Here is a 24,354-nt window from a genome sequence, read left to right as displayed (position 1 = left end):
CCAAAAATGTAAGCAACTCAGCTCAGTCTGTCTAATTTTGGTACATCTAATGCTGATTTCAATTTTTTCCTGCCTAACTTAGCTTCCCTCCTAGCTAAATCTTTTGTAGAAGTTAGAGTACAAGATGAATTCTTTATTCAGCCTAGCCCTACTCTGCCACCTAAGGTCAGGCCTACTTCCTCAACCAGGGGACTCAGATAATGAACAGTCTTTGGAGAAAAGTGGAGAACTGTGGACAATCAAGATCTAAATATTAGCTTATACCCTCTTTCTTCTCAACCACTGAAGTAGTAATATCTTCTTCCAATCAGGTAGTTGTGAGGGATCTGGTATTCAAAGCAAGGAAAGTGCTGCAAGAGAGACCAGTTCCTGCTGATGAGTTCTGCTAGAAGAGTTGCTTATGTGTCCGAATGTTACCAAAGAATATTATTACAATTCAGTCTGCCATTTCTTGCAGGAGAACTCTCCCTTTATTGAAGGAGAAACGCCTGGGGATTGTTTTTTCCATCCATCAGTAAATTCCCTTATTGATAAAACACCAAGGGAATTCATACGAATTATGCCTTTTCTGCTCACTCCATTAAGCTTTAAACTCCAAGTTGCTAAAGTAAAATTAAGGTCCTCAGTCCCTGAAGTAGACACTGCAGTGTCCTCTTCTTTAAGCAAACCTTTCCTCTTAAAAGCAATATCAGTCTCCAGGATCTTCTTGAAATGCCCCCAGTAAAATAATATGGTAGGAGGTCGCATTGGCTGGCTTAGACTTGCTGGAGTCTGGGGCCAAAGCCTGAGGCCCACAACCCAAAGCTGAAGTCCGAGGGCTTCAGCCCTGGGCATCAGGGCTCAGGTTAGAGGCTTCCTGAAGCCACTGGGCTTTGACTTTGCCCCCCACCTTTGGCTTCCACTTCTGTAATCTAATTTATCAGTTGCTGGCATATTTTCAGGGGATATCATCCTGTGAACTTGCTGCCAGAGCACTATGCAATCTCTGGTATCCATCTGAGGAGAGGAGACCAAGTCCGCTGAAATTGATCATGTGTAACATCCTGGCATGTGACAAGGCAGCCAAGCCTGGCTGGCATGGGCACCACTGAGACTGGCAAACAACAGGCCATGAGAAGATAAAGGATCCAAAAACACAAGGCCTAGGATGACTACAACTGCTTTGGCTCAGAGCAGAAAATGTGCCTCGTTTTTTACAATGAGCTGGACTGAATCTTCAGAACTGAGACCAATCTGCCGGTAGATACTGCACAGAAGCATCTTGAGGCTTAATTGTGAAGGACGTCGAGGAGGAAAAACAGTTGTTCCATGGACCAGGAAATGCCTGATGCATTGCTGGGATCTCAGAATCAATTTAGTGGATCCGGGATCCCGACCCAGAAGCACAGATGAATGCTGATATCTGAGCCAGCCTGGAAGGAGGAGGAATCTGGAATCAGGAGCCCCTACTGCAGATATGTAGCTTTTCTTTGTAAGTTGTACTTGTGAGAGCTGATTTTGCAGAGCCAATAGGAAGTTTTTTCCAAGTTCTTACAAGTACTGCTTTTAGTATTTGCAAAGGTGCAGATAGAGCCTCATGAAGGTGCAAGTGTCCATTTGTCCCACTGCTTTGTCATTCTCTGCTCTCCAATGCCTCCCTCTTTCCTCATGCTTCTGCAGCAAGAGGGGCAATTTTTAAGCCTGACTCCCAGATCTCTGTATATCTCCTTCCATTCAGGATCCATGAGCCTGCTCCTGGTCAGGGCAAAAGTTGCACAGTTTGGCAGATACAGCAGCTATCTGAGCCATGCCATGTGGCTGGACTCAAGCAGCAGGCAAGCAGGGGAAGAAATTTCAAAAATAACACAGAAACCACAATGTAAAAGCCTAAAAATAGAATTTTACTGTGAGAATTACATATTAGGCTCTATGGCAGGGCCGGCTCCAGCATTTTTACCGCCCCAAGCGGCCAAAAACAAAAAACAAAAAAAAGCCGCGATGGGCTGTACTTCGGCGGCAATTTGGTGGCAGGTCCTTCCCTCCGAGAAGGACTGAGGGACCCGCTGCTGAAGAGCTGTACGTGATGCCCCTTTCTGTTAGCCGCCCCAGGCACCTGCTTGCTGAGCTGATGCCTGGAGCTGGCCCTGCTCTAGATTACATTATACATTACATTATATCGGCCCATAGGCTGGACTACAGTATCTGAGTGTGCTGCTCTCAGCAATATCAGGTGCATAATAACAGTTCAGTCGCTCCAAACTGTGGCCTTGATTCAAAAGCAGCATTCAACCCTCTAAAGACCATCTCCAAGAATGTACTTGGACTCTCAGCCATTGCATCATGAACTCCATGTACTGCTGCTCTCACTCTGTTTCTCTGAAGGTAGAGGTAGGACATATGTAGTCACTTCTGGACTGTTTTAAAAACTCCAGCAGAAACCCTTTTTTAACTGAGCAAGACCTGAGGTTGAGAGCTGAATGTTCACCCTTCATTTTAAGACAGTCTAGGAAATGGAGGTACCAGGACTTCTGGGATTTTCACTGGGGTATTATGGGAGTTTGCTATATTCTCAGAAAATGTTTAGTTTCCCAGGTCTTTGAAATCTCCCAAAACCCACTGTTTTAGGGAGCTGGATCAGGAAATGAGATTGCAACTGCACAGACATGGGACAAAAACTGAAACTGAAAAAACAGCCTGGCCAATGTGAGCATACTGCCCTGTTGATAACTTACATCGATGGCGCCCCACCAGTTCAATTAGTGATTCATTTTGTTTAAACAAGATAGGAGAGGTTCATTTGTTTAATAACTTGGGTGTGAACTGTGAATCCAATTCATATTCTTAATAGTCTCATATTCTTCTTCCAATAAAGAGAGAGAAAGGTGTAAACTCAATTTTGTCTCTCAGCTTCAATGCTCTTCATGTTCCCTGATTAATTCTCAAGTTGATTTCTTTTTCTGGATACACAAATTTTACACTTTTTATTTTTATGAAGGAGGAGTTATTACAAATTGTTTGATAAGATACAATATATAGGAAAAGGAGGGTACCTTCCATCATTCTGTTCGTAATACACTAATTTCAGCCCAGTGATTTCTAATAGTTGTCCTTAATTTAAAAAAAAAAAAACAACCTGAAGGTGCTGCTGCTTCCATATAAAATGTTTATACAGTAAATGAAAGACCAGAAATAATTCTCAAATAATGCCTAGTAGGATACAACAATGGTAGAGTAATAGACTATATACAGTTTAAGTAAACTAGTCAGTTAAGTTTGTCAGTTATGACAGGTTAAAATAAGACACATGGCAAAATTCAAACTAGTGTAACTCCATTGACTTTCAGGGGTCTGCAGCAAGGATAAATTTAGCTGTGTTACATTAGAAAACAGTACATTTAAAATAAAATTCCCTGTTAACAAAAAATGAATAAAGAAGTAACATAGGAAACTTGTCAAAATATTTCAGACTGACTTCAAAAAACTCTCTCAAGAATTAGCAGCAGTAATTTGGTTAAGAAGAGAGAGAATCAAAACAAGAACAGGCCATGAAATGAAACCAGAAAAAATGATAGAGAAACAAACCTCTTGGAGTGCTAAGGTTCTTCTGCATTTTAGCTTTTTATATATGGGATGGACGGTGCGTTCTAGTCATATGTTTAAATGTAGGTGTAACCTTTGCTTCCTATAGCAAATCTTCTCTTGCTGTGAGTGATGTAATATGAGCCTCTTAGTGTTATTTTGCTGCGGTTGCATAGTTTCCATCATACCTTTCCAAGAGTACACCTTTAATATATGGCAATTAATTCACCCAGTTTTCTCCATTATATTTTCTAATCTCTGCCTGTTGGTGGTTATTCTATTCATTAGCTGTTATATAGCACGTTTTATCTATAGTGTGCATAGAAGGGAAGTATTGTCATTCCTGTGTTATAGATAGTGAAGTGCTGAAAGGTGAAATAACTTGTTCAAGATCACAAGGTCAATGGCAGAGCTGAGCCTAGAACTCAAGTCCTACTGTTGTCTAGCCCAAGGCCCTGTCCAGTGGGCCACGCTGCCTCTGAAAAGGTTCTCCCCCGACCCACTCCATGAGTGAATAGAATACTGTTGTGCTAATTTTATATAAATATAACATACAGTATTTCATCCTGCCTGATTTGCACACATTGATTTAAAATGCAAAACTCCCACTGCTTTCCACGCAGCAGGCTCCAAGAGATCCACTTTCCATGCCTGATAGCTATCTATAGTCCTGATTTGCACTCAAATCTTTGTTAGAAAGAGTCAAAACCATCACGTCATGTAAGATCTGAGGTTCTACCACTTGCCTGGTCTCTCTCATGCTGTCACCACAGGCTTTCAGTTAGTAGCCTGATTAACATAGTAAGCACTACACTAAAATAATTCTGCTCTACCTAGCTTATTTTATTACAATAAAAAGTTGTTTATAAACTACATGGAAGTATTACACAGAGAAACTATTTTAGACTTTAGGTCTCAAATGGGATTGTGAGAATTGACAGACGTTATGAGGTATTTTTCCCTGTTGTACGGTATTGCTTTAAAGTGACATGTAGGTTCATATTAGAGATAGAAAAGAGTGATTAGATCATTGTCTACTCCAATCACAAAAACTAGTCTTGCAGTAGAAGACATATTGGATATTAAAGTGATATGATGGTGTAACCCACTGATCACTGTGTGGGGTGTCTCCCTATATACTTGTTCCACAGAGGACATGGGTTTGCTATAGAGCCTGCCTCTTTAACTCTAGTTGTAGGGATGAATGTAATCAGCACTTGAGGTCACTAGTTCAATCCTAAGTGTCAGCTGTGATAGAGGTTATCTCCAGGAAACCAGATGGATTCACCAAACCAGCAAGAAAATGCCCAGGCCTGAAGAAGAGCATTGTGTAGCTCGAAAACTTGTCTCATTCACCACCAGAAGTTGGTCCAATAAAAGATATTCCCTCACCCACCTTGTCTCTCAGGCCTAATTAGGTAACTTATTCTGCCTGTTTCTGAAAAAAGAGCAGGATATATAAAACTTAGTGTACATCTACTTTGCAACCATGAGGTGTGATTGCAGCTTGAGGAGACATACCTGAGCTAACTTTAATCTAGCTAGGGTCCACAAGTAGTGAAGCTGCAGCAGTGCGCGCCAGCTCCATGAGCAATTAGGGTTCTGGGCGAGCTGGCACAGCCCACACTAAAGCACACCCTGCCACGGCTTCATTGCTCCAGTACCCAAACTAACTAGATTTAAGCTAGCTCACGTGTGTCTATTTGAGCTGTAACCACACCCCATGATTGCAGTACTGATGTACCCTGTGTGGTTTTGGTTTACACGAAGGATAAACATCAGCAGCACTGCTATGTTGGGAAGCTGACAATATAAGAGTGATGCACATAAATACTACAAGAAAAATCAGCTGCTTCAGTACTCAGGTTGGGGAAAAGAACAGTTACATGATGCTGAGCTCTGATTTTAAGATCATCCTTGTTCTAATGTGGGTTATCCCCAGCTGTCTCCCTCTTTTTCCTTCCCATTAACCCCCGCCATTGGAAGCACGGTTTATGGCGTGCTAACGCTGGCTGTGTATTAACCAGAATAGTGACAATGTGTAACTCATGCTCGGTTATTGAACCAGAGGAATTCTGTGCGATACACTTATCACTACAGTAATGCAACTTCACTTTTCTGTTCTAAATTTGTTTGAGATTTTATTACAGACTCCACCAAGATAAAGGATATAAGGAGTGGTAGTGTGAAGTGAAATGACAAAATTGTGTTGGGAAACTGTCATAGAGGTAGCTTGATTTGTATGCCGAGGTAGCTTAATGTGATTTAAATCAACTCCCTTTGTTAAGAGTCTATCTGGGGCAGAGTAGCTTTTCAAAAGTGCATTGGTGATTTAGGAGCTTAAGTCCTCTTGACCAAACGCATAAATGTATACATGACTTCTGCAACTTTGTGTTAAGGTAAGCAATTTTGCTGTGCTGGTATAGGATAATCTACACTAATCCATACTTCTGTTTTGCATTTAGGCATAAATGAAACCCTCGCAATGGAGCTGTGTCAGATAATCTAGAAAAAGAATAATCCTGTTTACAGAAAAAATACACAGGTATGGGGCTATATACTGTACAGAATACTGCTTCACACTTATATAGTACTTTACATATTCAAAGCTATCTCGAGATTAATGTTCACACAAACCTGTGAAGTAGGTAAGTATCACTATCCTCATTTTACAGATTGGGAAATGGAGCCAGATAGGTGAAGTGACACCGCTGGGATAAGAATTTGGGAATTCTTGGTTTCCAGACTGGTATCCCAAGCTCAGATATTTCAAACACACCCCCAGCATAATAACGTCACTTCACATATCAACATTTTCCTTCCACTGACGTGACGGCTCGCTCCTAAAGCAGCTCAGTCACTGAAATCTTTGCATAAAAGAGATGGTCTGTTGAGGCAAATAGGCAGTGTGGAGGAAGCTATTGTGGGCGTTGTTCTTGTCCTATGGATGAACACACCTCAGTGTCCAGGGCTCTCAGTGGAGGCCTTCTTAACAATACTAAATTTACAGAAAAGAAAATCTCCCCCTGCCCCAAACTCCTACTTTAAAATAAATGACACAAATCTTTAGTATTTGTAGTGTTCTGAGATTCTAAAGATAAAAGTTCTTACTGGATACATGGCGTGGGGTGCCCTTAATGATTCAATACAAAACAGGGCCTGTGTTCAGGCTTCCCCTACATTTAAGCTTTCAGGAATGTTAGAAGCTAATTTTGAATTTATTGACAGGTAATTGGTTATTTTAATCCTTTTTCATTAGAATGTTTTAATCACCATTACCTCATGCTATCTAGAAGCTCTAGTAACACAAGTGATTCATGCTATTTTTTATTTGAATCTGAAGCACTCTTCATTAACTACAGAAGACTAGCACCCCTGTAGAAGGCACAATGCTGTATTTCAGAATAGCTTGAAAGCAGGTATGGGCACAGGTTCTCTTCATGGATCGTAAATCTGAACATTTCCATACAGAGCATGGTCATGATTCTAGCTCATGTGTTGCATTTTCTTTTAACCATGACCTTTAAGTGAAGGAAAATTATTAAATATTTAGTTACACCTCTTTGCAGAAGTTCAAACCAAGCTGATAAAATGCTCATTAATATTATATGTTTAGACAATGCCTATAAACATCCATATTGTTAAAGAGATACAATACTGGATGAAGCAAAGTGAATACAATATGCAAGATTAGAAAGGACAACACAGTAAATGAATTAATCTAAATCTACACCCACACCACACATTTTTTAAGTTTTATCCATAACGTCCTAGAATAATTTAAAAATGCACAACAGGCATACACTATCATTCTCGAATTTTTCAGAGAAGGGCTTTTTTTAGTAGTTCATTAATAAATCAATCTCTTTTTAAACAATGGGACTTGAGGGCAGAGAGCACCTAGTGGGATTTAGACTTTACATTTCTATGTTTTCTTTTGATCCATAAGAACATAATCAGCAACAGCAGTAAACAAAAAACACAGGATCTTTGTGAAGTGGTTTACGGGAGATGGATGGACCCTGAAGGTGTGTGGTGGTGTTTTGTTTTGTTTTAAGAAAAGTTTGTAGTGTGGTATCTTTTGCAATTTGCATGAGTTCACCATACCTTGTCAGTTGATGGCACTATGACACCTGAAGACATTTAGAAAGGAAATATATACAGACAACTTACAAAAACAAAAAAGAGCGTATTTCTGTTTTGGTTTATACATATGAATGTAACTTAATGGCCAGATATAACCTGTTAAATACTACTGTGCTGAAACCATAAATATAAAATTACTTAACATTTTCATACCTGCTATATATTTATCCAACTTTAGTGGGGGTTAGACATTGTATGTAGTTGTGAAAGACACACCGTGGGACCTTGTCTGATCTTGCAGTCCTTCTGGATGCAGACCAGTCATTGACTGCAACGAAAGCTACCATGCATATGTTGAGGACTGTAACATCAAGCTTATGTTGCTAGTGTAGTTTAGCTGCCAAGGAACATTTATGTTACAGATTGTTACACTGAATAAGTATCAGAGGGGTAGCATGTTAGTCTGTATGCCACTAGACTCCTTGTTGTTTTTACAATGAATCACTTTCCTGGATGAAACAAAGGCCATCATCAACCAAAAGTGAACAGAGCTTGCTTGGATGGGGAACATAATCTTTACTGAGGCTATGTCTACACTACGGACTGTACAGTAGCACAGCTGCACTGCTGTAAGGTCTCCTGTGTAGTCACTCTATGCCGGAGGGGGAGAGCTCTCCAGCCGGCATAATTAAAACGCCTCCAACAAGCAATGGTAGATAAGTCGGCGGGAGAGCATCTCCCACTGACATAGTGCTGTCCACACCGGCGTTTTTGGCAGTGAAACTTTTGTTAGTCGGGGTGTAGTTTTGCTGACAAAAGTGCTAGTGTAGACATAGCCTGAGAGTTAGATTGTGCAAGGGGCTGAGTGTGCTGGAGTCAATGGGACTACTTGCGCTTAAAGCTAACTATAGGCTTAAGAGCTTTCTTGGATTAGGCCCAGAATGCCTAGCATCTTGCAGGATCAAAGTCTAAATTAAAATCAATGTATTGTCTTAACCACGTATTGCCTCTTCAGAAAAAGCCGTTTATACCACACATCTATTCTTAGGCTACAACGGTGGTAGTTATTTCCAGCCCTGGAGAAAACACCGTATCTCCACACACAGCAGAAGTGCACTTCAAAAAAACAAATTGTAGTTCAACTTAGTCACCACAGCCATGTTTTGTTTTCAAAAAAGTGAGAGGAGATAAAATAAGTGAAGGAAGTCACAACTTAAATTAAAAATTCTTAAAGCTCAGTGATTAAGTGCTTACCATAAAAACCTACTGGACCCTCCTAGATTCTACATATGAACAATGTTCAAGTCATTTATATAAAATTATTGCAAGTCATGGCTCATTTAAAAAGTTTTGTTTCCCACCCTCACCCCCATAGCAGCCATCATGTTTTGTGCCTGTTTATAGATACATTTGTATTTCTACTGGAGAACACTAGTTCAACTATTTGGTTTAAGTGTAAAAACATGGAGGGTATTGAGGGGAAAATATGGCATTGTTGCAAGTGTCATATGCTACAAAACTAGTAAATATTATATAAAATACATCTATTAATTCTGTTACTTCCTGGAACATTCTACAATGTTTATAATGTCCTTTTAAAAAGTTCTTAAGATGGCTTAGGGCTTTTCTCCTTCACAAATCTGGGTATGAAAGGAGCCCTAAAAAAGGTGGTAGTTATCTGAATGCATGGTGAAAATGAGGCAATGTTGCAGAATTTGTACTGGATGGAAAAGAATGTGGGACATGATGAAGCTGGTTTAAGGCCACTCCACCCAGAGCTAGCTGTGCACCTTGCTGTTGGCTGATGCAGCTCAGCCTGTGTGGTGCTTCCTCCTGACCAAATGCCATTGTTATGTCCCCATTGTTATTCTGGTTATCACTCTGAGGGAACTGCCAGAAACCCAGTATATGAGTAAGATCCATGGAGGGCATGCTAATAGATTCAACTGTTGTCACAGTCTCCTTGTGCAATATGTACTTGCCAGCATCGCCTGCAGCCCCCGAGGAAGCTTCTTCCTGATTGACTTTGTGAGGTTCTGGTAAAGGCAGGTCCTCGAGCAAATTCACATTATGAGCTTTAACATCCACTTCGATGGGTAGGCTTTTGAGGGATGTTGGTGCAAATGAGGTAGTACTCAGTTCATATTTGTTGTGCCGATGAGGATTCTGGTTGGTAGGAATTGATGGTGGAGATGGTTTAGAATGAGTGGCTGAGACACTATCTACACAGCTCATCCTTAGCAAATGAGGAGGCTCAAAGGGATGAGTAGACTGTAGGCTTTGACAGTGAATATGTGGGCTGCTATACTCTTCTGCTTCTAACGTGTTCGGAAGCCCATGCTGCATCGAAGCCCTCTCAGGAAAAGAGGACAGGATACTGGCATCTTCCTTCAGTCTGAATGGAGAGAAAGGGGCAAAGAGACCCTGCAAGTCACCATTCTGCAACCTGCCCTTCAGCAGCTCTTGTGGATGTGTTTTCTTCATGTGGCGAGTCAAGTGGTCCTTGCGCCCAAATCTCTGGGCACAAAACTGGCACAAGAAGTCCTTGCAGCCTGTGTGAACCACCATGTGACGCCGCACATCTTTGCGGGTATAGAAATAGTGTTCACAATGGTCACACTTATGTTTCTTTTCCTTGATGCTGCTGCCTGGCTTCCCTGCATGAGTTTTGAGGTGTTCTAACAACACTTCAGTGCCTCCAAACTCTTGGGAACACACCCTGCAGGTAAGGTCCCCACTGGTGGCTGCATGAAGAGCCAGGTGTCGTTTGTAACCCAGCTTGGTGTTGTACTTCTTGTCACACTCTTCACACTTGAAGGCCATTTTGTTGGGGTCATGAGTCTGAAGGTGATTTTTCAGATGGTCTTTTCTGTGGAAGGTCTTTTCACAGTAACCACATTGGTGAGATTTCTGTGGAGAGTGGGTGGCCGAGTGCCTAAGACAGAAGAATAACATGTTTACAGAACTCATGCACATAAGTGGGATACAACTTCACAATATGAAGGCACTTGCGCTCTCTAGGGTAACAGTTTTCAAAAAGCCAGACTCTGTTAAATAGCAAACTGGTGGGTTTTTTATAGTCTGCAGAGCTAGATGAACATTACTGCAAGAAACACCTTTTGAATAGCAATTATAATTGTACTTGAGAGGCGGAGGCTAGCTAGTGCCTAAAACAGAGGACTGGGAGTTGGAATACCTATTGTCTTGCCACTGACTCGTTGGAATACAATGGAAAACTCATTTATCCTCCCTGTTCTCTCATCTGTAAAAGGGGTAGAACACTTACTCTCAGAAGTGAGGTATGATGTAATCAATTTAATGTTTGTGAAGTGCTCAAGTTCCTTAGAAGAAAGGAGCCATATATAAGCCCACCTGACTTGGGGCTCAGGTGTATGCACATGCTATCAGAATGGATACTTATAAGCAACAGATGGCAGTGAATCTGTTTCAGTCACGCACCTTGAACAGCATTTATTTAAATCTTAACATTCTGTATAGAAATATGACCAATGGAGTTTAGCGAGTAGTTGTCACTAGTGCATGCCAAGAAAATACATCTTTTCCTCCCCACACCCCCACTGGGAAGGGCTGCTATCCCTTCAGGAGATGTACCTTATCAGTTTGTATTTGGAAATGAAAGCTTTCGTGCATCCCTGTTGGGAACACCTGTAGGGACGCTCTCCTGTGTGGGCATAAGTGTGGGCTGTGAGCTTTTCAACAGAAAAAAATATCTTCCCGCAGAGGCGGCAGCGATAACTGTCTGGCTGCTTCGCTTCTCTTTCTTTTAGTAGTGAAGACTGACCATTTCTCCATGTAGGCACAAATCTCACAATGGAACCGCAAACACTTCCTGAGCTGGCACAGGTAGACTTTGCACTAGGGGAACAGGAAATGGTCCCATAGCACTGGACAATGCTTGTGCCCATGCCAGTTTCACTCAGTTTGCCTTTGGTTTTGCCCTTTGTTTTTAGAGGTTCTAATTTATTTGCTGGTCTGAAGCTGGTGAGAAGTGCTTTGTCTTTACTGATGCATTGGTGAGATTCCAGCAGAGCTAAAGTCCCAAAAACGTTACTACAATTGGAGCATATCCAGGCGTCGGCACACTCTCTCTGCAATGAGAACAGAAACAGTTCCCTCAGATTAACCATTTCAAAGAGAGAGAGGTCACATTCTTCTCACCAGCCCTATGTTGTCTTTGGTCTTCCCTAGGCCTCTCACTTCCCTTGGTGACAGGCGCAGGCACAGCACGTAACTGTGCCACCCAGACTGCTGTTCAGCTGGAGACATTAATCTTAGCTGTGTACAAACATGAAAACAAATGATTGGGTAAATGATTATTTCCATGTTGTTGTCTGGTGTTTATTGCTATTCTAGCTCTTGTTGAGCTTTTGGTGATTTTTTTTTTTTCCCCTCTGCATAGTAAATTTCAGTGGCTCTGTGCTTGTTCTTTTTATGGAAGCGCTAGTCACAGTTCCATAGTTAAAACTGAGTCAAGTTTTCCACTTACTTTTAGACTGAGCGCAAACTGTGATACCGCAGCTGTACAGAAGCCATGGGCCTGTGGGATTATTCTGCCAACAATGCAGGGTGTCTGTCTCTCTCTCTCTAGCTCTCTCTCTCCATAGAGACATGGAGAAAGAAGAAAATAATGAGCTGTAATAGCTTTTGCGCTTTAACACTGGGGGAGGGGGCGGGCGCTGTAACATGCAGCACATGTATGCCAAAGAATTAGGACATAACAAGCTAGAGCAGTGAACGGGTGAAAGGAGAATTTTAAGGATTGGTGTACTCAGTTTCCCAAGAATATATGCCAGCATGTTAGTCTTTCCAGAGTTTACCATTACATGCCAACACTGTATCGTGCCCTGTTTAGAGTACAAGTACAGTACACAAAGTAAAAGAGCTCCAGGTAATACTTTTCTTTTGCTATTTGACTGAAACTGTTAATTCAGTGTTAGACTAGTTGACAATCATTTTCTGTCATGTGAACTGAGGCAAGGTGAGCAGGTAGGTTTTCTGAGATAAGGCCAGGTGTTGGCTTGGATGCAGTCCTTGGACACTTACTGTTGTTAAAACTGGTGATAAAGCACAGATATCAGATTCTTCTTTGATGACAACTGCAGAAGCTTCCATAAACTTGGCGTAATCTGCAGCATACCACACTTTTAATTCTGTGTGGGGTTCAATTGGCTGTGAATGGAAAAAAAATCCCCAGTATTTACTTGTACTGCCTTTGTTTCTATAGGAAACTTTTACATCTTATTTAAAACAGGTGGTAGTCTAGTTGTTACCTTTACAGCAACTGTTTTCTTCATATCTGTTTAAACCATTGATAGCTTACGTGATGCTGTATGGAATATTGATACCAATATTATAAAATTGCAGTGAATCTTACAAGATGTGCCATGTAAGGTATCAGTGGAAAAGTTCTGATTTGCTAAGTATGATGGCCTTGTTCATATGTATGTATCATCTTTGTATCGTGAGTTATAAATATGTATGATATATCTGCATCTCCAACCTGTGCTGTTTCTGGATGCCATTGCTGAGGCCAATTTGTCTGCGACTATCTAGCCTGTTGGATGGCCAATCAAGGCCAATCCGCTCTACAATGAACCCATTGAGTGAAGGCAGGAGCTATGCCTATGAGTCAGCACGACACGTAGGGACATGCCTGTGAACAGGGGATTACAAGAGCTCTTTCTTGCCCGTGAGCTTGGGTTTAGGACAGAAGATGTACAGGCCACATGGCAAAGGATACTGAAAAGCAGCTGCATCTTCTCCATTTTGTCTTCAATCCTGCTTCTCACCTCTGGAGTAACTTCTCTACGAATTAAAGCTTTGAACAAAGGACTGATAGACCCATCCAAGCTGTAGATGTGTTCCAGAGGGACTCCACAAGCCAGCAAACTCACCAGTGCTGCTAAGAACCTGATATATGGACTCTGAAATCTTATGTATGTATATAATTGCTTTCACCATTTAATGACTCTCTTCTCATTCTTTTCTAATAAACCTTTGGTTTTAGATACTAAAGGATTGGCTGGCAGCGTGGTATTTTGGGTAAGATCCAACCTAATATTGAGCTGGTTATGGGGGTGGCCCTTTGGGGGATCAGAAGAACATTTTGTATAGTGACTAGAGTTTTAAATAGCTTCTCACATTACTGGACCTATTTACTGTTTGGGAGCCAGAGACTGGAATTCAAAGAGAGCTGAGTGATTTCTTTTTTTTAAGCTTCCTGATAACCAGTGTGGGGTCAGGAGCACAGTTTTGGGAGAATCTGCTTTCCTTTTAGCAGCCTCCCCTGGCCTTGGCATTTTCAATGTGGGCTACCCTAGGCACCGTGGTTCACAGCTTAGTTTCAAAATTCAACCTTTTTTTTTTAATAAGTACTGTTCAGTGTGAGTTGAAAAATCAGTTATTTATTTGTATAATTCCTAAAGACAGGGAGGAGGAAATTTAACAAAGGTTACTGAGGTTAAGACTAACGTAATCTTAATATATTTAGCCAATAATAATGCAATTACAGAAAAATACTGAGTGGGCAGCAGTGAATACATTAGCATTTCACTCTTATATACTTTGTTAAATTATTTCCATGCTGCTGTGCAGGAAACAGCAAGAAGATCAATGGCTGGGTCTTGTGCTACAATGTGTGACTTCTTTACATCAATATTTTTGTTTTTTCCTAGCATCAGTGTTTAACATGGGAATGATGGGGTAATACACAGAAATTCTTAAATGGCCAGACGGACTTTGAGCATAGATGATGCTTACTCACTTGTATACTGTGGGATTTTTGTTTTTAAAATAGGTGTTGTAGTGATTTGTCATTCGCAGTAGTATTCTACCAAATTCTCTAACACTTGCCTATTGAGTGACTAGAGGACACTGAGAGCTAAAGAAGTGTCACAAACAAAAATGACGTACATGTACACATTTTGCAGCAGCAGTTTTGTCTCATTGCAGTTTCCTTTCTTTGTTCCAAACTGAATCTTAAGGATCTTCATCTCTGTATTATAAAGGGGAGGGGAGGTGTCACCACTATTAACAGATGTTATGTATGGTGTTCTTTCTCCTGCCTGTAGGAAATAGCTTCCTCTGTGACCAACTCTATGGCTACTCTATGAAGCAAACAGCAGGATGTGCTTTAGTATAGCAAGTGGTCCCCTCTCTCTCTCCCAGGAACAGTTTGTTACACTCCCACAATACAGTGAGCAATGCTTTTCCTCAGGAGTGAGAGGAGCAAGGTCACTATTGAACCAGCCTCTCATATGATGCAGAATACACCCAGGCTAGTAAGACTCGATCCACCATACCCTGTTCTTCATATTAGATGTGTGGGACCAAATTTTCTGCTGGAATAAATGAGCACAGCTCCATTGAACAGCACTCATTTATACCTGCAAAGAATTTGGCCTGTAACATTTAAATGATGCAAGAAAATATAGCTTGACTAACTCATTATCACAACCTTGAAGGGAAAGCATTAGGGCTGTTGATTAATCACAGTTAACTGATGTGATTAACTGATTAAAAAAATTGTGATGAATCGCACTGTTAAATAAATTTCAATTGGTGTTCTATTGTTTAATTTTTTGGATGTTTTTCTACATTTTCAAATATATTGATTTCTATTACAACACAGAATACGAAGTGTACAATGCTCACTTTATATCATTTTTATTACAAATATTTGCACTGTAAAAATGATAAACAAAAGAAATTGTATTTCTCAATTCACCTCATACAAGTACTGTAGTGCAGTCTCTTTTTTGTGAAAGTGTAAATTACACACACAGATTTTTTTTGTTTGTTACAGAACTGCACTCAGAAACCAAACAATGTAAAACATTAGAGCCCATAAGTCCTCTTAGTCCTACTTCTTGTTCAGCCAGTTGCTAAGACAAACACGTTTGTTTACATTTACAGGAGATACTGCTGACTGCTTCTTATTTACATCTCCTGAAAGTGAGACCAGGCATTCGCATGGCACTTTTGTAGCCGGCGTTGCAAGGTATTTACATGCCAGATATGCTGAACATCATGCATCAGCCACCATTCCAGAGGACATGATGCTCGTTAAAAAAATAATGTAGACTGAACTCCTTGGGGGGAGAATTGTATGTCTCCTGTTCTGTTAAAAATACATTCTGCCATATATTTCATGTTATAACAGCCTTGGATGATGACCCAGCTCATGTTTGTTTTAAGAACACTTTCACAGCAGATTTGACAAAACACAAAGAAGGTACCAATGTAAGATTTCTAAGGATAGATACAGCACTCGACCCAAGGTTTAAGAATCTGAAGTGCCTTCCAAAATCTGAGAGGGACAAGGTGTGGCGAATGCTTTCAGATGTATTAAAAGAGCAACACTCAGATGCAGAAACTACAGAACCCGAACCACCAAAAAAGAAAATCAACTTTCTGCTAGTGACTTCTAACTCAGATGATGAAAATGAACATGCGTCGGTCTGCTCTGCTTTGGATCGTTATCAAGCAGAACCCGTCATCAGCATGTCTGCTGGAATGAAGGTTGAAGCATGAAGGGATATATGAATCTTTAGCACAGCTGGCACATAACTATCTTGCAATGCCGGCTACAACAATGCCATGTGAACACCTGTTCTCACTTTCAGGTGGCATTGTAAACAAGACGTGGGCAGCATTATCTCCTGCAAATTGTAACCATGCTTGTTTGTCTGAGCAATTGGGTGAAGTAGGACTGAGTGGACTTGTAGGCTCTAAAGTTTTACATTGTTTTATTTTTGAATGCAGTTATATTTTGTACATAATTCTACATTTGTAAGTTCAACTTTCATTATAAAGAGATTGCACTACAGTACTTGTATTAGGTGAACTGAAAAATATTATTTGTAATTAAAAATAAATATAAAGTGAGCACTGTACACTTTGTATTCTGTGTTGTAATTGAAATCAGTATATTTGAAAATGTAGAAAACATCCAAAAATATTTGAATAAGTGGTATTCTATTACTGTTTAACAGTGCGATTCATGCAATTAATTTTTTTAATCGCTTGACAGTCCTAAAAAGCATTTGTTTGTGCTTTCCAAATGATACTACTACTGGTTTTACTTGTATAGCATAGGTGTAATCATATTTTGTATAAAATCACAAAAGTACTGTGGATTGCTCCAGAATCCTGAATACAGATCTATTATTCACCTCTACAAGACAATGTGACAATCTGTTACATGTTACCACCTGTCACTTTTTACACTAACTTTCTTTCATAGCCCAATACTAATAATACTTCTATAGCACTGTATATCTTAAAAGCACTTTACAACCATTAACTAATTCTTGCAACACTCCTTTGAAGTAGGTAAGTATTATTCCCATTTTACAGATGGAGAAATGGAGACAAATCAGTTAAATAACTTGCCTAAAGTCGCACAGAAAATATGGGGCAGAGCTGGTATTAGATATTGTGAGTTCCTAACTCCTAGGCCTCTAAAGTATGACTTCTTTAGACATGATATACAGTAGCTCAAGTAAAATATGGTTAATAAAAAAAGCAAAACAAGAAAAATGGCACATTTACTCCATTACTAGAAAAGCTTCAGCTTTGTGAGATGGTAAGAGAATAAAATTGCATAGTCTTATAGTAAACTAAGATTTACAGCTGCTGTAGTCTTAGGATCCACTTTATAGTGGTCAAAACAACAAACAAACCCAAGAAGCAAGTTGCTATATACGAAGTGGGCATTCACCCCTGAAAGCTTATGCTCCAATACATCTGTTGGTGTTAAAGGTGCCACAGGACTCTCTGTTGCTCTTTACAGATCCAGACTAACGCGGCTACCCCTCTGATTCTTATAAATACAGAGGTTCTTTCAGAAAAATAATAATCCAGAGACTCCATCAGAAACTGGTCACCTTGCAACAGGATCACAGTGCTAGAAATTCTGAAAAGTAAGTCTTCAGCTAAATCACTGTTCTCGAGTATAGTATTCAGTGCTGCAGAGCTTTCAAAGTTTTCTGTTTAGTATCCAGTTTCTGAGCAACTGGTCTCCAAAAAGTTGTTTCATTATATAACTAAGAAAAGAAAGGTACTGTTTGTCCTTTCCAGAGCAAAGCTGTGCTAGATATAATACTGCTAGAGCAAGCGCCTCACAAACCAATTCAGATTAAAAAAAAAAAAATTATAACAGCCATGTTTAAACTACAATTATCAACCATGCTATTTGAGTTGTTTTTTTTACCACCACTATCATTTTCTTTCCCAGCCCTTGCAGCAGATTCCATGACACATTAGGTCTAGTCCAGTGGTTCTCAAAACTTTTGTACTAGTGACCCCTTTCACATAGCAAGCCTCTGAGTGAGATGCCCCTTAAATATATAAAAATGTGGTTTTAATTTAACACCATTATAAATGCTGGAGGCAACGCAGGGTTTGGGGTGGAGACTGACAGCTTATGACCCCCCCCCCCAATATAATAACCTCCTGACCCTCAGTTTGAGAACCCCTGGTCTAGGCAGAAGGACCAGTAAGCAGCCTGTTTGATTGACTGAACATTAAGTGTTATGAAGAGATGTATGTAATGGAGAGGAGGTTACTTAACTATAATCAGCCTCTCATCTGTAATGAGGTGAGCCAGTCTCCTCAGTTTTTGGTTACAGTAAGCTATCATTTGAATGGTAGTCATATGAAGTGGTGTAGCCTTAACTACCTTAACAGTTGTGAAGTAGACTTCTCCAGCGTACTGATAGGCTACAAGGGTCTGTTCTTCCTGGTTCCGGGCCAGTCGGACAAACATCATCCAGTTACCACAGTCTTCATTGGGAGCATCCAGAAAGTACTTTCCGCCGTCTTTCAATACCTGAAGAAAAGGGAGAGAGGTTATGGGAGAAGGGATGAGTTACAACAGAGCTGTGGAAAGGAACACACTAAGCTTTTTTTGTTGAATTTGAGTCCGGGACAATGCTTTTTATATATTTTTTTTCATACAAAGATTTTTTTAAAAACAAAATAAGTGACACTTAAATGAGCCAACTGGAAAAAAAAATTAAGACTCTACAATTTCTGAGGGGCCCAGGTATAGAAATAACCAGGTATTTGTTTGAAATATGTAATTACAGGTTATATTATTTGACAATTTTTAGAATGATGTAAAAAGATAATTTTAAGGTTTAAGCCTAAGCAGAAAGGGAGAAAGATAAGCTTTGAACTGTAATGCATTTCTTAAGTGCTTGATATCTCAACCTTCAATGCTGTACTGAAGTTCTGTTTTGCATGGAACAATAATATAATTCACATAAGTCTAATGGGATAACATCCAGTATACTGATATGTCAACACTCATCCCTCTTGACTGACCACATGCTGTATTACCATAACAATAAGGACATCATACTAATGAATGACAATGCCTGGAAAGTGTCTCGTTCTCTCTGCTTCACTTTATTCCTTCTGGATTCCTTTTAGATGGAAAAGGAAAGGAATGTGTTGGGCAAGAGGCTTCAGATCTGCTGCCAGGATGTCACCCTTCAGTGACATACACTGAAAGATGGATTGTCTTGCTGTAGTGGTATGTCCATTTTCAGTATGTTGACATTTCATACACAAATATGCCATTTATCTGCTCCACTGGTCATTTGAAAGCTCTTGAGAGTTAAGAACCAATTATATGAAACACTCTGCATTTCCATTGCCTTTGGGAGCTTTCCATCTAACATTGTAGTTGCGGATGAAAATACATTTCTGCTGCATAAATGCTGGTCTCAGTCACAGTCAGGATTCTGGCAGACAGAAGGCAAAGCTCCTGCTGTTGTGCTGAAAGAAATTCAGGGTAAAGTCTCACGCCATTCTCTCCATCTCATGAGGTAACTCATCAGCCATTTAGAATATAAATCTTAAGATAATTAAGGGGATAGAGGGACTGACAGGAATTGTGTAAAGCTTGGTTAAAAGGCAGCTAAGAGGAGGAAACTAATGAGTGTTTGATTCACTCAAACTACCATAGTTGTTATAAATTATACTTCCGGCCCCAGTACAAGTTGCTGTGCCTGGAGGGGGGCAAAGGTGGGTATTGTTTGCACTGTCAACTTCCCAAAGGGTTTCCATCGGAGGACAGCTTTAACTTGCTGGCAGAGGCTATAGGCAGCCTTTGCTAGTGGGGTTCCTACAAGATGCATTGTATCAGTTATTGCTGGTCACTTTCAGGGTGGCACTGGTTGTCCATGGGCCTGCCTGCAGATGGCTAGGCTAGCAGTGGATAGTGTAATCCAGAAGGGATTCAAGGCTAATAACTGTAAACAAGTATTTTTTAAATTTAAACAAAGGTGTGCTTGATTAGGATGGTACATGCATACCTAGATACAACTGTACACAACTTTAAGATGTATATTATTTATTTGCATTGTGGAAGTGCCCAAAAGCTCTCATCATTGTGCTGGGCACTGTACAAACTCATAGGAAGACATGGCTAAATAGCTTACAACCAAAATAAACAAAACAACAACAAATGCTATAAGCAATATGTCAAAGGTTAGGAGTACTTGTGGCACCTTAGAGACTAACAAATTTATTAGACCATAAGCTTTTGTGGGCTACAGCCCACTTCGGATGCATATAGAATGGAACATATATGGAGGAGATAGATATATATACACACATACAGAGAGCATGAACAGGTGGGAGTTGTCTTACCAATTCTGAGAGGCCAATTAAGTAAGTGGAAAAAAAACTTTTAAAGTGATAATCAAGATAGCCCAGTACAGACAGTTTGATAAGAAGTGTGAGCATACTTACAAGGGGAGATAGATTCAATGTTTGTAATGGCTCAGCCATTCCCAGTCCTTATTCAATCCTAAAGTGACTGTATCTAGTTTGCATATCAATTCCAGCTCAGCAGTCTCTCGTTGGAGTCTGTTTTTGAAGTTTTTCTGTTGTAAGATAGCCACCCGCAGGTCTGTCATTGAATGACCAGACAGGTTAAAGTGTTCTCCCACTGGTTTTTGAGTATTATGATTCCTGATGTCAGATTTGTGTCCATTAATTCTTTTGCGTAGTCAAGTGCAGTAGTGGGAAGGGGGGAAAGACTAACACAGCTGCTACTCTGAAACTTGTCAAAGGTTGTCTCTCTTATGGTTTACATTAAAAAATATTTGCCCCCGATTATCCTGTTTTCCTCAATGAACAGGTGCCTTAACCAGTTGCTGCTACTATTACTGACTCACCCAAAGAAAAAGATTAACCTTTGGTGTGAGTGGGTTGTTGTTTTTTTTATAAAGGCAAATGGTGCCTGGATTACTGGTTAGTGAAAATATAAAAGGACAGACTTTGCCAAAGCTCTGCCTGCTCTTTCAAACCCTCTGGAAAAATTTCCTAACAGTACTGACTGAGGAATAACACTCCCATTGAACTAGTGGAAACCCCTGGCTATAGATATTTTAAAAATAGATTGGGCAAATTCTAGATTGGGCAAATACAAGCCAGCACCTCAGCATTACACTAGAGGATCAAATTGGTCTGCATCATATATTATGTTTGTATCAAATTATGCATCACTAGATCAAAATTGGAAAACCAGTTGGCAATTAAAGTTACACTGACCTGAAAATCATGAAACTTTGGACATGACTGCATGTGCAGTATGAATACTCTTGCATATGAAACTTGAATAGGAAAGAGAGAGATAGTTATGCCACTTGAAATATTACAAACCCTGCTGCAATAGTTTAGAACCCAGCGAAGAAAATCCTCCAAAGCCCAGCGGAACCTCTGAGTTCATTACCTGTAGAACTAGCCTGTTGTCATCATAGTGGGTAAGCTTTGTAGATAGTTTCCCAACATAAGGACCAAATTGTGTTCTCTTCTGTATAACTTTCTTAGCAAACACTCCAAGGACTGTGAATAAAAATAAGACCAGTCTAAGAAGAATATGCACATCATGATCTAAATCCCAAATATCTTCAACTGAGGGAAATGAACAAGTGTAAAATAGGATGGACACATGGAATTCCTCTCCTAGATTCAGGCTGAGGAATAAATCAGGCAAGCACCTCTAATGCAGAGGTTCTCAAATTGGGGTTCGTGACCCTTCAGGGGATCACAAGGTTATTACATGGGGGGTCTTGAGCTGTCAGTCTCCACCCTAAAACATCACTTCAGCTCCAGCATTTTTAATAATAAATATAAAAAGTGTTTTTAATTTATAAATGGGGTCAAACTCAGAGGCTTTGTGAGAAAGGGGTCACCAATACAAAAGTTTGAGAACCACTGCTCTAATGGGTAAAATTTTCAGTCACTTTTTAAAATGGGACTTTGGGTAACATTTCCAAAACCACCTAATTCATGGTGAATTCCAATTTTCCATATTAAACTGTGGGGCTAGAAGTATGGAACAGTCAAAATGACATGAGCATCAGCAGGGCTATTGTAAGCTACTAAATATCACTTCCCCAGGGTTCTGCACTTTGGCATGTTTCACAAGGCTGTCCTCTCCAGCAATCAGTGTGTATAGCTATGAAAGTACAAAGTAAGCTATCTTACATGTTCCATTATTCCCCCATATTAACATTGACAGTACTGCACAGAAGACCTTCATTTTCTGCAGTACTATCTAGACAGAATTAGAGTTATATAACAATCATTGGGGAATATCTGTAAATTAGCAAGGAGTTTGTAATTCCCCCTCTCTCTCCAAACTCCAACAAACTACCACGTGGCCTGAAAGAAACAATACAATCTTTCTACAATGCTGACAAGGTGAATGGTACTGAACCTTCATATGCCATCTGAATTTTGTTTCTTTCATTGCTACTTTGTTTATTGAACCTCTTTCCCTCTTTGCACACCTATGTCATAATTAACTGAAGTATCTATAGGTAGGACTACAATTTTGTCATGGAGGTCACAAATCATGAATTTAAATAAAATCAATGAAATCTTAGAAATACATTTTGATGAGACCCCCAAACCAAGTGACGTTGTCACCAGGTGCATGGGGTCACAGCATTGCTCAGGTTTGGCCTGTCTGCCCCTCCGTCTCCATCAGTGGTGGGTTCTGGGATTTAGCTGTACTCAACCGAAAATTAAGATAGGCTGTTTAGAACTATCTGAACAAAATGCCACCTCTAAGTTACTTCTGAAAACAAGCAGTGTTAGTACCTTTTTGTCACTTCTTTCCCAAGCCATAGCCGGAAGAGCTACGATACTTACTCTGTTGGTTCCCAGCTCGCAACTCCAGCACTCGCAAAGTGAGGTAGTGAGGTAGGGTAAGGCGGGCTCGACTGGGAATAACCCTGTCTTTAACCCTGATGAGTGGTCCATGGAGTTTGCATTCTCCTATAAGGCTTTTGCTGCAGTCCTCACACCCTATAAGCCAAGAAGAAAGTTCCCAATTACAAAAGTAATGTACTATCCCCCTATTCCCAAGAAGTTGAGAATGAAAAGGAGACTGCAAAATAACATCTTACACTTACAGCACCCTTCATACTGGAGGATCCCAAAGCCCTTTGCAGACTTAAACCGATACACTAGGTAAATACAGGGCTCACTTCACCCTCAAATGAAATACAGCCACCTCAGGAGAAGTGCACCGCAAAAAAAATTCTGCATTTCCATGGACACCGAATTTGCCCCTTGCTGCAGAATTTTCTGCTGCCATGAAACTTGTCACATCTATTCCCTCCTTTCACTCTCAGCATACATCTACACTGCAATAAAACACCTGTGGCTGGCCATGCCAGCTGACTCAGGTTCAGGCTTTGAGGTTATAAAATTGCAATGTCCATGTTCAGGCTCAGGCTGGAGCCCAGGTGACCAGGGTTGTTTTTTTTTTTATTGCAGTGTAGAGACACCCTCACGTGCCAAAGCAGAGCAGGGAAATCGTGCTAATCAGTGCTACACTCCCGCTACCTGAGCTCATGCAAAAGGAATACAGGCCAGCACTGATCAAATGACTGCTCCTAACCCAGCGGCCCCCAAACTTTTGAGGTCCACGGCCCCCACCGCCCCTAAGCTGGGCTCAGGAGTGGGGCCATGGCTTGGGGGTCGGGGGCGGAATGCGGACTGGGTTAAGGAGGCCCAGGCTGGGGCTGCAGATGGGGGTGGGGCAGGGGCCAGAGCCAGGGCTGTGGCTGGAGGTGAGGGCCAGAAGTCTGACCCTGCGGCCAGGTGTGGCTCCACTCCTGGCCTTGCCCCCAGCCTCAGCCCCAGTTTGGGAATGGAGCCATGCCCAGTGGCTGACGATTGGGACAGGCGCGCACAGGGCCAGGAGTCGGGGACGCAGCTGGGGGCCAAAACAGAGCAGAGCAGGGAGGGGCTGTGTGGTGCTCCTTTCCCGACCCCATTGGGGCTGGCCCGGGCTCTGCAGCACCTCCCCAATGGTTCTTTATCCCCCCCCCCGGGGGGGTGCGCCCCCACACTTTGGGAATCTCTGTCCCAACTTCTAATGCTCTAAGGTCCTATCTCATCACAAATACATTTTCTCTGCATTAGCAGCTGCCTAGAAAAACTGGGAGAGAATTTCACCCATCCCCTTACCTGCCCAACCTGTGTGTGCATATAAGGATTCTTCACTCCGCTGGCTCTTTCGGTCATGACTAAGAAGGAAATGTGTTGCCTGCTGCATCAGCAACAAATTTCCCTGAAGCACTTGGCTTCAGGACCCAGCCTGACCACTTGCTTGGCTTGATAGATCTTAGCACAAAATAGTTATACTGCATATTAACA

General features: G+C 40.9%; 1 protein-coding gene across 1 annotated transcript in view; it reads right to left on the bottom strand.

Moving 5' to 3' along the window:
- Nucleotides 1-3,125: 3,125 nt before the first annotated feature.
- The window catches only part of PLAGL1 (PLAG1 like zinc finger 1), a 67,373-nt gene continuing 46,144 nt past the window's right edge, over nucleotides 3,126-24,354 (bottom strand). Inside the window, exons 3-8 of the mRNA XM_034765494.1 lie at nucleotides 22,840-22,995; nucleotides 21,413-21,525; nucleotides 18,347-18,496; nucleotides 12,709-12,834; nucleotides 11,257-11,753; nucleotides 3,126-10,579 (exon numbers count right to left, since the gene is read on the bottom strand). Of these exons, the coding sequence (XP_034621385.1) occupies nucleotides 9,319-10,579; nucleotides 11,257-11,753; nucleotides 12,709-12,834; nucleotides 18,347-18,496; nucleotides 21,413-21,525; nucleotides 22,840-22,995 (2,303 nt within the window). The 3' untranslated portion in view covers nucleotides 3,126-9,318. The remainder of the gene's footprint in view (nucleotides 10,580-11,256; nucleotides 11,754-12,708; nucleotides 12,835-18,346; nucleotides 18,497-21,412; nucleotides 21,526-22,839; nucleotides 22,996-24,354) is intronic.

The sequence above is a fragment of the Trachemys scripta genome, chromosome 3 (genome assembly GCF_013100865.1).
Source record: "Trachemys scripta elegans isolate TJP31775 chromosome 3, CAS_Tse_1.0, whole genome shotgun sequence".
Taxonomy (NCBI): domain Eukaryota; kingdom Metazoa; phylum Chordata; order Testudines; family Emydidae; genus Trachemys; species Trachemys scripta.
This window is presented reverse-complemented; position numbering and strand designations above follow the sequence as displayed.